Source organism: Haemorhous mexicanus, chromosome 5, assembly GCF_027477595.1.
Source record: "Haemorhous mexicanus isolate bHaeMex1 chromosome 5, bHaeMex1.pri, whole genome shotgun sequence".
NCBI classification, from domain to species: domain Eukaryota; kingdom Metazoa; phylum Chordata; class Aves; order Passeriformes; family Fringillidae; genus Haemorhous; species Haemorhous mexicanus.
In genome coordinates, this window is record NC_082345.1 from 74458858 (window position 1) to 74475156 (window position 16299).

The 16299-nt window shown below is 40.2% G+C and overlaps 1 protein-coding gene across 1 annotated transcript in view; it reads left to right on the plus strand.

Moving 5' to 3' along the window:
* Positions 1-9469, plus strand: part of LRGUK (leucine rich repeats and guanylate kinase domain containing) — a 51680-nt gene extending 42211 nt beyond the window's left edge. The window contains 4 exon segments of the mRNA XM_059847945.1: positions 247-354; positions 2654-2778; positions 7272-7377; positions 9072-9469. Of these exon segments, the coding sequence (XP_059703928.1) occupies positions 247-354; positions 2654-2778; positions 7272-7377; positions 9072-9469 (737 nt within the window).
* Positions 9470-16299: the final 6830 nt, after the last annotated feature.

Below are 16299 nucleotides of genomic sequence, written 5' to 3' on the forward strand. Positions count from 1 at the left end.
GAAATAAACCTACAGGAGAATATTTGAGTGCAGAGAATTTCAGCTCTTTTAGAATGTGCTTTTTATGAAGACGAAGGTTTTTCTCCCCAAGAGACATCAAAAATGTATTTCTGTATTTTCTGGCTAAGCTAAAATCATATTTCTGTGTCAAACTCGTGTGATTTGTGTCTTTGCACTGATGAAAAGTTGGGTTTTATTCCATTTTTTTTTTTCCCTCTGCCACGAAATGCATTTCCCTCTCTGCAGATGAGGTGGATGAGGCACTCTCAGAGCTGACTCTCCTTGTCAAGGTCTACATGGGCAAGGAGCCTCCTGACGTTCTGGAGAACCTTAAAGGCCTCAGTGGCCTGGCAGGTAAGGTGCTTTGATCCTCAGGATATTCCCATTTATTGGTAATGGATGGGTGGAAATCTATCCATGGTGCAGCCTGTGAGACCTGGGACCTCCACCAGCTGCTCTGCAAGGGCTGGTTCCTCCAGGAGCATGGTCTGGGGCTCACAGGGAATTTCCAACTCTCCTGAGGATGGTTTGGGGCTCAGATGGAGTTTCCAACTCTCCTGAGAATGGTTTGGGGCTCACATGGAGTCTCCAACGCTCCTGAGGATGGTTTGGGGCTCAGTGGAGTTTCCAACTCTCCTGAGGATGGTTTGGGGCTCAGATGGAGTTTCCAACTCTCCTGAGGATGGTTTTGGGGCTCACAGGGAGTTTCCAACTCTCCTGAGGATCGTCCTGGGCTCTGGGTAGTCGCTTGAGGCTTTTTTGGGGTCTGGATGGAGTTTCCTGACCCTTCTGAGGATGGTTTGGGGCTCAGGTGGAGTTTCCAACTCTCCTGAGGATGGTTTGGGGCTCACAGGGAGTTTCCAACTCTCCTGAGGATGGTTTGGGGCTCACAGGGAGTTTCCAACTCTCCTGAGGATGGTTTGGGGCTCACAGGGAGTTTCCAACTCTCCTGAGGATGGTTTTGGGCTCAGGGGAGTTTCCAACTCTCCTGAGGATGGTTTGAGGCTCAGGTGGATTTTCCAACTCTCCTGAGGATGGTTTGGGGCTCACAGGGAGTTTCCAACTCTCCTGAGGATGGTTTGGGGTTCTGGGTGGTCTCCTGAGGCTTTTTTGGGCTCAGATGGCGTTTCCTGACTTCTCTGAGGAAGATTTTGAGCTCTGGATGTTTTCCTGACTCTCTTTTGGGGCTCTGGATGGAGTTTCCTGACTCCTCTGTGCATGGTTTTTGGCTCAGATGGAGTTTCCTGCCTCCTCTGATGGTTTTGGGCTCTGCATGGTCTCCTGACTCTTTTTTTGGGCTCAGTTAGAGATTATTGACTCTTTTTTGGGCTCTGGATGGAGTTTACTGACTCTTTTGTGCTCAGATGGAGTTTGCTGACATTTTTTTGGGCTCAGATGGAGTTTCCTGGCCCATCTGAGGATGGATTTGGGCTCAGATGGAGTTTCCAACTCTCTTAAGGATGGTTTTGGGCTCTGGATGTTTTCCTGACCCTTTTTTGGGCTCTGGAGCTTCTTGACTCTCTTTGGGCTCAGATGGAGTTCCCTGACTCTTCTGAAGATGGATGTGGACTCTGGATGAAGTTCCCTGACTCTTTTTTGGGCTCAGATGAAATTTCCTGACTCCTCTGAGAATGGTTTTGAGCTCTGGATGTTTTCTTGACTCTCTTTTGGGGTTCTGGATGGAGTTTCCTGATTCCTCTTATCAAACATGGATCCTGTTATCAAACATGGATCCTGTTATCAAACATGGATCCTCCTATCAGACATGGATCCTCCTATCAGACATGGATCCTCTTATCAAACATGGATCCTCCTATCAGACATGGATCCTCCTATCAGACATGGATCCTCCTATCAGACATGGATCCTCTTATCAAACATGGATCCTCTTATCAAACATGGATCCTCCTATCAAACATGGATCCTCCTCTTATCAAACATGGATCCTCCTATCAAACACGGATCCTGTTCTTATCAAACATGGATCCTCTTATCAAACATGGATCCTCCTATCAAACAGGGATCCTCTTATCAGACATGGATCCTCTTATCAAACATGGATCCTCTTATCAAACATGGATCCTCTTCTTATCAAACATGGATCCTCCTATCAAACATGGATCCTGTTCTTTTCAAACATGGATCCTCCTATCAAACACGGATCCTGTTCTTATCAAACATGGATCCTCTTATCAAACATGGATCCTCCTATCAAACAGGGATCCTGTTATCAAACAGGGATCCTCCTATCAAACATGGATCCACCTATCAAACACGGATCCTCTTGTCAAACACGGATCCTCTTATCAAATGTGGATCCTCTTCTTATCAAACGTGGATCCTCCTATCAAACATGGATCCTGTTCTTATCAAACACAGATCTTCTTATCAAACACGGACCCTCTTATCATCAAACATGGATCCTCTTATCAAACATGGATCCTCTTATCACACATGGATCCTGTTATCAAACACAGACCCTCTTATCAAACTTCTGGCTCTCAGCAGTCACTGTAAATCCTCTTCCACACCAATCCAGCCCAGCCCAGCCCAGCCCGTCCTGTGCCGCTCCCGGGATGGCGAATGCCATCGGAGCTGTTCCTTCCTGCTGCTCCCGAATGTCTTCACTGAGGATTCTCTTTCCCCCCTCCAGGTTCCAGGAATCTGCTCTTCCCAGAGGAAAGGCCGGCTCCATCCTATGGTGACCTCTTGCACATTTCCACCCATAACTATCCCCGGGACCTGCTGGAGATGCTGACGGCAACCCCGGGCTCCCTGGTGAGGAGCAGCTCCTGTCACCTGGGATCCCAGCAGCTGCAGCCAAACCTTCTTCCATTTTCAGGGAAAAAATGGGAAAAAACCAGAATTCTCTGTTCTCTGTCCCGTTCTGATTTCAGCAATATTTCCTGGTTCTCCTGAATCGGGGAATGGTTTGGGTTGGGAGGGACCTTAAAGATCATCCAGGGACACCCTCTGGAATTCCTGCTGGGCACATTCCCAGAAAAAGGGGAAGGAGCTGAGAGGGGACGTTCTGGAGCTGAGGGATTTGATGGGATAAATAATCCCAAGAATGGGAAAAATTAAGGGGAGGAGACTCAGCCCTTCTAAAAATATCTCCAGGTGATTTTGGTTATTTTTAAGTGATAGAACACAAAAAAGGGAATTTAAACCCCAAAACCCCAAAATCTTCCCAAGAGAGGAAGGAAAACTCCTCCAGCTGCAAAATTCCAGGGGTGGAAGTGGGGCTGAAGGTCTGGAATTCCTGCTGGGCACATTCCCAAAAAAAGGGGAAGGAGCTGAGAGGGGAAGTTCTGGAGCTGAGGGATTGGATGGGATAAATAATCCCAAGAATGGGAAAAGTTAGGGAGAGGAGACTCAGCCCTTCAAAAGCTCCTAAAAATATCTCCAGGTGATTTTGGTCGTTTTTAAGTGACAGAACACAAAAAAGGGAATTTAAACCCCAAAACCCCAAAATCTTCCCAAGAGAGGAAGGAAAACTCCTCCAGCTGCAAAATTCCAGGGGTTGGGCATTTCCAGTGGGAGTGGGGCTGAAGCTCTGGAATTCCTGCTGGGCACATTCCCAGAAAAAGGGGAAGGAGCTGAGAGGGGAAGTTCTGGAGCTGAGGAATTGGATGGGATAAATAATCCCAAGAATGGGAAAATTTAAGGGGAGGAGACTCAGCCCTCCTAAAATTTTCTCTTTTGGTTATTTTGGTTATTTTTAGGTGATAGAACACAAAAAGGGAATTTAAAGCCAAAACCCCCAAAATCTTCCCAAGAGAGGAAGGAAAACTCCTCCAGCTGTAAAATTCAATTCTTATTTCTCGATTTCTCTTCAGGTTTTGATTTCTCTGTGCCAACCCAGATGCCTCTTGGACCAAATTAATTGGGAAAAAACTGAAATATTTCTGCAGCCTTAAAGGCAAATTTTGGCTCTGCTGTTCCATCTGGGACTTGAAATTGTTTTGGCAACCGAATGGGATTAAATTAAATTGGCATTAATTGATAAATAATGAATTACTTTATTATTTATTAATGAATGCCAATTGAATGGGCTGAGACAGAGCCCAGTTCTACTGCTCAGTAAATGGGAATAAAAGAAATAGAAATAAAATAGTCACATAAATAGAAATAAAATATTCATATAAATAGAAATAGAAATAGTCACATAAATGGAAATAAAAGAAATAGAAATAAAATATTCATATAAATATAAATTTTAAAATATATATTTATAAATAAATATAAATTTTAAAATTATATATGTATAAATTTATAAAATTCCATCGTGCTTTCATGTCAGCTGATAGCTCTGATATCAATTATCAATTAATGTCAATTAATCAATTAATATCAATTAATTGGGCTGAGACAGAGCAAATTAAACTGCTCAAGAAATGGAAATAAAAGAAATAGAAATGAAATAGTCACATAAATAGAAATAAAAGAAATAGAAATAAAATAGTCACATAAATAGAAATAAAAGAAATAGAAACAGAATAGTCATATAAATAAAAGAGAAATAAAAGAAGTAGAAATATAATATTCATAGAAATAGAAATAAAAGAAATAGATATTTATAAAAAATATAAATTAAATAAAATTATATCTATATAAAAATATAAAATTCCATCCTGCTTTGGTATCTGCTGATAGCTCTGCTACCAATTATCAATTAATCAGTTAATGGCAATTTAATGGGCTGAGACAGAGCAAATTAAACTGCTCAAGAAATAGACATGAAATATATAGAAATAAAATAGTCACATAAATAGAAATAAAATAAATATAAATAAAATATTCATATAAATAGAAATAAAATAGATATAAATAAAATATTCATAGAAATAGAAATAGTCACATAAATGGAAATAAAAGAAAGAGAAATAAAATATTCATATAAATAGCAATAAAATAAATAGATATTTATAAATAAATAGAAATTAAATAAAATTATATATATATATATATATATATATATATATATATATGTATAGAAAATTCCATCCTGCTTTGGTGTCAGTGATAGCTCTGCTATCAACTATCAATTAATCAATTAATGGCAATTGAATGGGCTGAGACAGAGCAAATTAAACTGCTCAATAAATAGAAATAAAATAAATGTAAATAAAATAGTCACATAACTAGAAATAAATATAAATTTATAAATAACTAGAAACAAAATAATTTTTTAAATATAATAATATATCAAGAATTCCATCCTGCTTTGGTATCAGCTGATAGCTCTGCTATCAGTTATCAATTACTGATTAATGTCAAGGGCTGAGACAAAGCAAATTAATCTGCTCAAGAAATAGAAATAAAATAAATATAAATAAAATAGTCACATAACTAGAAATAAATATAAGTTTATAAATAACTAGAAACAAAATAATTTAAAAATATAATAATATATCAAGAATTCCATCCTGCTTTTGTGTCTGCTGATAGCTCTGCTATCAATTATCAATTATTGATTAATGTCATGCTGCAAGGAATCAATTCTCATTTCTTGATTTTCTTCCCAGAGTTTTATTTAGAAATCTGCAGGAATATTTCGATTTTCCCCATTTAATTTGGTCCAAGAGGCGTCTGGGTTGGCCCAGAGAAATGTGACTATTCCATTCCTATTTCTTTTATTCCTATTTTTTGAGCAGTTTTTTTGCTCTGTCTCAGCCCAATTAATTGGCATTAATTGATTAACTGATAATTGACAGCAGAGCTGCTACCAAAGCAGGATGGAATTAGATATATTTATATAGATATAATTTTATTTAATTTATATTTATTTATAAATACCTATTTTATTTCTATTTATGTGACTATTTATTTCTATTTATTTGATTCCTATTTAGGTGAATAATTTATTTCTATTTATTTGATTCCTATTTAGGTGAATAATTTATTTCTATTTATTTCTATTTGTTTTATGTCTATTTATTGAGCAGTTGAACTGTGCTGTCTCAGCCCATGACATTAATTGATAATTAATTAACTGATAATTGACATCAGAGCAATCACTGACACCAAAGCCCAATGGAACTTTGATTATATTTATATATAGAATTTTATTTTATTTATATTTCTTTATAAATATATATATTATTTCTATTTATATGAATATTTCATTTCTATTTACTTTTTTCTATTTATGTGACTATTTTATTTTTATCTATTTTATTTCTATTTATGTGAATATTTTATTTCTGTAAATATTTTATTTCTATTTATGTGAATGTTCTCTTTCCATTTATTTTATTTCTATTCATTTATATCTATTTTATCTTTATTTATGTGACTATTTCATTTCTTTTATTCCTATTTCTTGAGCAGTTTTTTTGCTCTGTCTGAGCCCATTCAATTGGCATTAATTGATTAATTGATAATTGATAGCAGAGCTGCTACCAAGGCAGGATGGAATTGGATATACTTATATAGATATATTAATTTGTTAAAAATTTTCTATTTATTTATAAATATATCTTTATTTTGCTTCTATTTCTATGAATATTTTATTTATATCTATTTTATTTCTATTTATGTGACTATTTTATTTCTATTTCTTTAATTTCTTTTTATTGAGCAGTTGAATTTTATTTCTATTTACGTGAATGTTCTCTTTCTATTTATTTTATTTCTATTTATTTATATCTATTTTATTTCTATTTATGTGACTATTTTATTTATATCTATTTTATTTCTATTTATATGAATATTTTATTTCTATTTATGTGAATGTTCTTCTCTATTTATTTTATTTCTATTCATTTATATATATTTTATTTCTATATTTGTGACTATTCCATTTCTTTTATTCCTATTTCTTGAGCAGTTTTTTTGCTCTGTCTCAGCCCAATCAATTGGCATTAATCGATTAATTGATAATTGATAGCAGAGCTGCTACCAAAGCAGGATGGAATTTTTGATAGATTTATTTTTATATATAAATTTTTCCTCCTGTCAAGGAATTGTGGAAATTTTTTGACTCCTGGGACCAAATTAAACCTCACCAGAGATCAAAACCTCCAGCATTCCAAACCAAAAATTAAAATTAAAACAAAAATATTTTCAATTCATTAATTCATTAATTGATTAATAAAATTTTAATGTATTAATGTATCCACCTCACGCATCCCAACCCCTGGATATTTAAATTTAAATTTAAATTACACCCCCTGGAATTTCAGCTTGAGGGCCCCAAACACTGGAACCAGGGGGAGCAATGGAAAATTCTGGTTGGAATGTGTCACCTTTTGCTTTCCCTTGCCCAGGAAGAAGCCTCTCTGCAGAGACGATTCTCTGCAGCACGCAAGGTGCTGCTGGCCCACAGGTAACCTGGGCACTTCCTGCAATTCCAGTCATTCCCACTCAAACCCAGTTCATCCCCATTTAATCCCCATTTATCCCCATTTAATTCCATTTAATTCCATTTATTCCCATTTAATCTCAATTTAATTCAATTTATTCCCATTTAATTCCATTTAATTCCATTTATTCCCATTTAATCCCAATTTATCCCCATTTATTCCCATTTATTCCCATTTAATCCCAATTTAATTCCAATTTATTACCATTTAATCCCAATTTAATTCCAATTTATTCCCATTTAATCCAAATCAATTCCTATTTAATCCCAATTTATTCCCATTTAATCTCAATTTAATTCAATTTATTCTCATTTATTCCCATTTAATACCAATTTATTCCCATTTATTCCCATTTAATTCCTTTTAATTCCATTTATTCCCATTTAATCCAAATTTATCCCCATTTAATCCCAATTTATCCCCATTTATTCCCATTTAATCCCAATTTAATTCCCCATTTATTCCCATTTAATCCCAATTTAATTCCCCATTTATTCCCATTTACCCAGTTTATTCCCTTTTAATCCAAATTTAATTCCAATTTATTCCCATTTAATAACAATTTAATTCAAATTTATTCCCATTTAATCCCAATCAATTCCTATTTAATCCCAATTTATTCCCATTTAATCCCAATTTATTCCCATTTAATCCCAATGTATTCCCATTTAATTCCCATTTATTCCCATTTAATTCCCATTTATTCCCATTTAATTCCAATTTATTCCCATTTAATTCCATTTATTCCCATTTAATTCCAATTTATTCCCATTTAATCCCAATTTAATTCCACTTTATTCCCATTTAATTCCCAATTTATTCCCATTTAATTCCAATTTATTCCCATTTATTCCAATTTAATCCAAATCAATTCCCATTTAGTCCCCATTTATTCCCAATTTAATTCCAATTTAATTCCAATTTATTCCCTATTTATTCCCATTTAATTCCATTTAATTCAATTTATTCCCATTTATTCCAATTTAGTCCCAATTTATTCCCATTTAATCCAAATCAATTCCCATTTATTCCCAATTTATTCCCAATTTAATCCCAATTTAATTCCAATTTATTCCCATTTATTCCAATTTATTCCCATTTAATTCCATTTAATTCCATTTATTCCCATTTATTCCAATTTAATCCAAATTTATTCCAAATTTTTCCCAATTTTTTACCATTTAATCCCATTTAATTCCAATTTATTCCCATTTAATTCCATCGAATTCCATTTAACTCAATTTATTCCCATTTAATTCAATTTATTCCCATTTAATTCAATTTATTCCCATTTAATTCCAATTTGATTAATCTCTCCCTACTTGGGCTGTGCTAAATAGAAAAAAATTCAATTTTTTATTATTCTCACCCCACTTGGGCTGTGTTAAATTAAAATAAAATTAAAATTCTCAATTTGTGATGGAGCTCAGCCCCCTTGGGCTGTGGTAAATCAATCAAACTCCATTTCTCCCTGAGCCGTGGCCTGCTCAGTAATTTGAATATTTGAATTATTCCAATGCAGTAATTTAAATATTTGAATTATTCCAATGCAGTCATTTGAATATCTGAATTATTCCAATGCAGTCATTTGAATATTTGAATTATTCCAATGCAGTAATTTGAATATTTGAATTATTCCAGTGCAGTAATTTGAATTTTGGTAGTTGCAGGGATCCGGACCCCGCGTGTGACTCCTCCCACCAGCCGATGCCCCGGCCCGTGCCACCCATGTCCTCGGGCTCCAGGACCACCTCACAGAGCAGGTGAGCTCACCTGGGCTGGGCGGGGCTAATGACACCTTCATCATCATCCTCATCATCATCATCATCATCCTTATAGACCTGGGGGTGCAGGGTAATTACACCTTTATCATCATCATCATCCTCATCATCATCATCATCATCCTTATAGACCTGGGGGTGCAGGGTAATTACACCTTTATCATCATCATCATTATCATCATCATCATCATCCTCATGAACCAATTAAACCTTCATCATCATCATCCTCATGGACCAATTAAACCTTCATCATCATCATCCTCATGGACCTGGGGGTGCAGGGTAATTAAGCCATCATCATCATCATCATCATCCTCATGAACTAATTAAACCTTCATCATCATCATCATCATCATCATCCTCATGGACCTGGGGGTGCAGGGTAATTAAACCATCATCATCATCATCATGAACCAATTAAACCTTCATCATCATCATCATCATCATTATCGTCCTTATGGACCTGAGGGTGCAGGGTAATTACACCTTCATCATCATCATTATCCTCATGAACCAATTAAACCTTCATCATCATCCTCATGGACCAATTAAACCTTCATCATCATCATCCTCATCATCATCATCATCATCCTCATGAACCAATTAAACCTTCATCATCATCATCACCATCATCATCATCCTCATGAACCAATTAAACCTTCATCGTCATCATCATTATGGACCAATTAAACCTTCATCATCATCATCATCATCATCATCATCATCATCATCGTCCTTGTGGACCTGGGGGTGCAGGGTAATTACACCTTCATCATCATCATCATCATCATCATCATCATCGTCCTTGTGGACCTGGGGGTGCAGGGTAATTACACCTTCATCATCATCATCATCATCCTCATGGACCCTGGGGGTGCAGGGTAATTAAACCATCATCATCATCATCATCATCCTCATGGACCAATTACACCTTCATCATCATCATCATCATCCTCCTCCTCATCATCATCATCATCCTCCTCCTCACTCACCTGGGGGTGCAGGGTAATTAAACCATCATCAATCTTTTAAATCAGCAATTTTTTAAAGCTCCTCTTTTAAACCAGGAACTGTTAAACCTCCTCCTTTAAACCTGGAACCCTTTAAACCAGGAATCCTTTAAACCAGGACTCTTTTAAACCAGGAATCTTTTCAACCTCCTCTTTTAAGTTAGGAATCTTTTAAACCCCCTCTTTTAAACCAGGAATCTTTTAAAGTTCCTCTTTTAGACCAGGAATCTTTTAAACCCCCTCTTTTAAACCAGGAATCTTTTAAACCTCCTCTTGTAAATCAGGAATCCTTCAAACCAGGAATCTTTTAAAGTTCCTCTTTTAAACCAGGAATCTTTTAAACCAGGACTCTTTTAAATCAGGAATCCTTTAAACCTCCTCTTTTAAAACAAGAATCTTTTAAATCAGCAATCTTTTAAACCCCCTCTTTTAATCCAGGACTCTTTTAAACCCCTCTTTTAATCCAGGACTCTTTTAAACCAGGAATTTTTAAACCTCCTCTTTCAAACCCAGAATCTTTTCCAGCTCCTCCTTTAATCCAGGACTCTTTTAAACCTCCTCTTTTAATCCAGGACTCTTTTAAACCCCCTCCTCTAATCCAGGACTCTTTTAAACTCCCTCCTTTAATCCAGGACTCTTTTAAACCTCTCTTTTAATCCAGGACTCTTTTAAGCCCCCTCCTCTAATCCAGGACTCTTTTAAACCAGGAACTTTTAAAGCTCCTCTTTCAAATCAGGAATCTTTTGAATCAGGAATCTTTTCAAGGACTCTTTTAAACCAGGAATCCTTTAAACTTCCTCTTTTAAAACCGGAATCTTTTCCAGCTCCTCTTTTAATCCAGGACTCTTTTAAACCCCCTCTTTTAATCCAGGACTTTTTTAAACCCCTCCTTTATTCCAAGACTCTTTTAAACCAGGAACTTTTAAAGCTCCTCTTTCAAACCATGAATCTTTTGAATCAGGAATCTTTTCAAGCTCCTCTTTTAAACCAGGAATCCTTTAAACCTCCTCTTTTAAAACAGGAATTCTTTAAACTTCCTCTTTTAAATCCAGAATCTTTTCCAGCTCCTCCTTTAATCCAGGACTCTTTTAAGCCTCCTCCTTTAATCCAGGACTCATTTAAACCCCTCTTTTAATCCAGGACTCTTTTAAACCTCTCTTTTAATCCAGGACTCTTTTAAGCCTCCTCTTTTAAACCCCCTCCTTTAATCCAGGACTCTTTTCAACCAGGAACTTTTAAAGCTCCTCTTTCAAACCATGAATCTTTTGAACCACGAATCTTTTCAAGCTCCTCTTTTAAACCAGGAATCCTTTAAACCTCCTCTTTCAAACCCGGAATCTTTTAAACCTCCTCTTTTAATCCAGGACTCTTTTAAACCTCCTCTTTTAATCCAGGACTCTTTTAAACCTCCTCTTCTAATCCAGGACTCTTTTAAGCCCTCTCCTTTAATCCAGGATTCTTTTAAACCAGGAACTTTTAAAGCTCCTCTTTCAAACCAGGAATCTTTTGAACCAGGAATCCTTTAAAACTCCTCTTTTAAACCAGGAATTTTTAAACCTCCTCCTTTAATCCAGGACTCTTTTAAACCCCCTCCTTTAATCCAGGACTCTTTTAAACCCCTCTTTTAATCCAGGACTCTTTTAAACCCCTCCTTTAATCCAGGACTATTTTAATCCAGGACTCTTTTAATCCCCCTCCTTTAATCCAGGACTCTTTTAAACCAGGAATTTTTAAACCTCCTCTTTTAAACCCGGAATCTTTTAAACCCCTCCTTTAATCCAGGACTCTTTTAAACTCCTCTTTTAATCCAGGACTCTTTTAAACCCCTCCTTTAATCCAGGACTCTTTTAATCCAGGACTCTTTTAAACCCCCTCCTTTAACCCAGGACTATTTTAAACCCCTCTTTAATCCAGGACTGTCTCTACCCACAGCTTCATGGAGCTGGCCTGGAGGCAGGTTTTTGTGCCCCCTGAGACAGCCCTGGCGGGCGTGGAGCAGCTCCTGTGGGCCAAGCTGCCCCTGCCCCAGCGGCACCTGTCCTCGGCAGGGGTGGGGCCGGACATCTCCAGGAGCTGGAACGAGCTCCAGGCGAGCCCAGAGCCAGGTGGGTGTGGGCTGGGGGGAGCCTCGGGACCACCCAGAGCCACCCCTGCCACGGCGGGGACAATGGCCAGCAGCCCAGGGTGCTCAGAGCCACACCCCGTGCTGGAATGGCAAATATTCCAAAATATTCTAAAATATTCCAAAATATTCCAAAATGTTCCAAAATATTCCAGAATCCCATATATTCAAAAATTCCAGAATTCCAAGAATTCAAAAAAAATTCGGAATATTTTCAGAATTGCAAATATTAAAAAATTCCAGAATTCCAAATATTTTTTAAAAAACAGAATTCAAAATATTCCAGAATCCCGTATATTTAAAAAATAATCCAGAATCCCAAATATTCCAGAATCCCAAATAGTCAAAAATTCCAGAATCCCAAAAATTCCAGAATCCCAAATATTCACATATTCCAGAATCCCAAATATTCAAAAAGCCCAGAATTCCAAAATATTCCAGAATTCCAAATGTTAAAAAATTCCTGAATTCCAAAAATTCCAGAATTCCAGCTCTTAAATAAAACCCAGTGCCTGCTCAGGGTGCCTGAGCTGAGCTGTTCCCCCTGAGCTCCGGCACGCTGTGCTGAATTTCCCAAACCACTGGAATAACAAACCCCTTTCCCTTCCCTTCCCTTCCCTTCCCTTCCCTTCCCTTCCCTTCCCAAACCTTCCCTTCCCTTCCCTTCCCTTCCCTTCCCTTCCCTTCCCTTCCCTTCCCTTCCCTTCCCTTCCCTTCCCTTCCCTTCCCTTCCCTTCCCTTCCCTTCCCTTCCCTTCCCTTCCCTTCCCTTCCCTTCCCTTCCCAAACCTTCCCAAACCTTCCCAAACCTTCCCAAACCTTCCCTTCCCAAACCTTCCCAAACCTTCCCTTCCCTTCCCTTCCCTTCCCTTCCCTTCCCTTCCCTTCCCTTCCCTTCCCTTCCCTTCCCTTCCCTTCCCTTCCCTTCCCTTCCCTTCCCTTCCCTTCCCTTCCCTTCCCTTCCCTTCCCTTCCCTTCCCTTCCCAAACCTTCCCAAACCTTCCCAAACCTTCCCAAACCTTCCCAAACCTTCCCAAACCTTCCCAAACCTTCCCTTCCCAAACCTTCCCTTCCCAAACCTTCCCAAACCTTCCCAAACCTTCCCAAACCTTCCCTTCCCAAACCTTCCCAAACCTTCCCTTCCCAAACCTTCCCAAACCTTCCCTTCCCAAACCTTCCCTTCCCTTCCCAAACCTTCCCTTCCCTTCCCTTCCCTTCCCTTCCCTTCCCTTCCCTTCCCTTCCCTTCCCTTCCCTTCCCTTCCCTTCCCTTCCCTTCCCTTCCCTTCCCTTCCCTTCCCTTCCCTTCCCTTCCCTTCCCTTCCCTTCCCTTCCCTTCCCTTCCCTTCCCTTCCCTTCCCTTCCCTTCCCTTCCCTTCCCTTCCCTTCCCAAACCTTCCCAAACCTTCCCAAACCTTCCCAAACCTTCCCAAACCTTCCCAAACCTTCCCTTCCCTTCCCAAACCTTCCCTTCCCTTCCCTTCCCTTCCCTTCCCAAACCTTCCCAAACCTTCCCAAACCTTCCCAAACCTTCCCAAACCTTCCCTTCCCAAACCTTCCCAAACCTTCCCAAACCTTCCCAAACCTTCCCTTCCCAAACCTTCCCAAACCTTCCCAAACCTTCCCTTCCCAAACCTTCCCAAACCTTCCCAAACCTTCCCTTCCCAAACCTTCCCTTCCCAAACCTTCCCTTCCCAAACCTTCCCTTCCCAAACCTTCCCAAACCTTCCCAAACCTTCCCTAACCTTTCCAAACCTTCCCTTCCCAAACCTTCCCAAACCTCCCTTTCCCAAACCTTCCCGGTTCCCGTCCCTGTTCCCTCTCCCCACAGATGCCGAGTGGCCGGGCTGGAGCCACCGCCGGCACAGACCCAGCCGGGCCAGCTCGGGGCCTTCTCCCGGGCCCCACTGCCCCTCCAGAGCCGTCCTGCCTCCCATCCCACCCCGCTGGAGAAGCAGCAACCCCTGAGCGCCGCTGCCAGCCCGATCCTGCCGCTGCCAGCCCGATCCTGCCGCTGCCCGACCCTGCTGTTCATCCCTTTCTCTGCAAAAAGCCATCCAACATCCATGCTGGATCCATCCCTGATCCTGAATCCATCCAACATCCATGCTGAATCCATCCCTGATGCTGAATCCATCCAACATCCATGCTGGATCCATCCAACATCCATGCTGAATCCATCCAACATCCATGCTGAATCCATCCAACATCCATGCTGGATCCATCCAACATCCATGCTGAATCCACCCCTGATCCTGGATCCACCCTTGATGCTGAATCCATCCCTGACCCTGAATCCATCCCTGATGCTGAATCCATCCCTGACGCTGAATCCATCCCTGATGCTGAATCCATCTCTGATCCTGAATCCATCCCTGATGCTGAATCCATCTCTGATTCACTGCACAAAACAAAAATAAAAAAATTGCTATTTATTTATAGCTTTATTAAAAAGGTGATTTCTGTATTTCCCAGAGCTAGGAATCATTTCTCTGCACACTCTCAGCTGGGAAATGGGGGAGATTTTTTTTTCCTAGCACGGAATTGCGTCTTTCATTAATTTTGTGGATTTAATTGAGGTGTGGAAGCAGCGGGGCTCCTGATAATATTGTCTGTGTTGTGGGGCTGGGGAATTATTTGGAAGAGGGATTTTTGTGAAATGTTCAGAGGGAAATTGGGAGCAAAAACCAGTTGGTTTTTTTTTTTTTTTTTAATAAAATGTGGTTAAGTCACAATTATTTGATTTGCAAGTGGATTTAAAGAACTTAACGAGGAAAAAATGAGAAGAATTCTTGAGAGCCAGCTGAAGGGGTCGGAAGTGAGTGAAGATTTGGGTTTTCACAAGACAATAAAACTCCTCAATTAACGTTTGTCCTGTTAATTTTCGTTGCCTTCTGCCTCCAGAGCCTTTTGCCTCAGCAGGTTCCCCCTCAGAGCCCTTTCCCTGCACACAAAATGGGATTTTGGCCCAGTTTGGAGCCAAGGGGTTTGTTGGTTAAACTGGATGAATGGCACCAAGCAGCTCAGGGTGAGTAACTCAGATTCAGGGAGCCTCAAATTCCAAAGAATTTTAGGAATCACTTTCCAAGGAGGAGGATCCTCAAGCTGAAGATCAGCAGCTCTTGCAAGGCTCCAGATTTTCATGGTGGATTTTGGCAGAATGAGAAATGATTGTGTAGTCCTGAGGCATGGGGAGCTCAGAGCCAAAACTGCCAAATTTGGGATTTCTTTTTTTGGCCAAGGAAGTTCAGTGAGATGAGTGCTGGGCTAGACTGAGAAACCACCCAAAATCCTGCAGGAAACCATGGAATCATGGAATGGTGGGGTGGGAAAGGAGCTTCAATCCCATCCAGTGTCCAGGGACACCTCCCCGTGTCCCAGGCTGCTCCAGCCCCAGTGTCCAGCCTGGCCTGGGACATTCCAGGGATCCAGGGGCAGCCCCAGCTGCTCTGGGAATCCCTTCCCAAAATCCCACCCCAGTCTCCTTCTCCCAGGGAATTCCCTCCATTCCCAGCTCTCCCAGCCTGGGATTGGATCCATCCCCACCCCGACTCTGCTCTAGGAAGGAATTTTGGGATCTGGGGGCTTCACTGGGAATCTCAGGACTCCAGGAAGGGTCTCCCTTCCCTTTTCCATCCCCCACTTCCATAAAAATCCCTCAGGATGGATTCTGAGTGTCCCAAGTCCCAGAATCCCGGAATGGTTTGGGTGGGAAGGGACCTTCCACCCCATCCCATTCCAATCCCAGTGTCCCAGGCTGCTCCAGCCCCAGGGTCCAGCCTGGCCTGGGACACTCCAGGGATGCAGGGGCAGCCCCAGCTGCTCTGGCAGTTCCAGCCCAGCCAGGAATTCCTCATTGCCCAGATCCCATCCATGCCTGCCCTCTGGCACTGGGAGCCATTCCCTGGCTCCTGTCCCTGCAGGCCTTATCCCCAGTCCCTCTGCAGCTCTCCTGGAGCCCCTCCAGGCCCTGGAATGTGCTGGAAGCTCTCCCTGGAGCCTTCCCCTCTCCAGGTGAGCA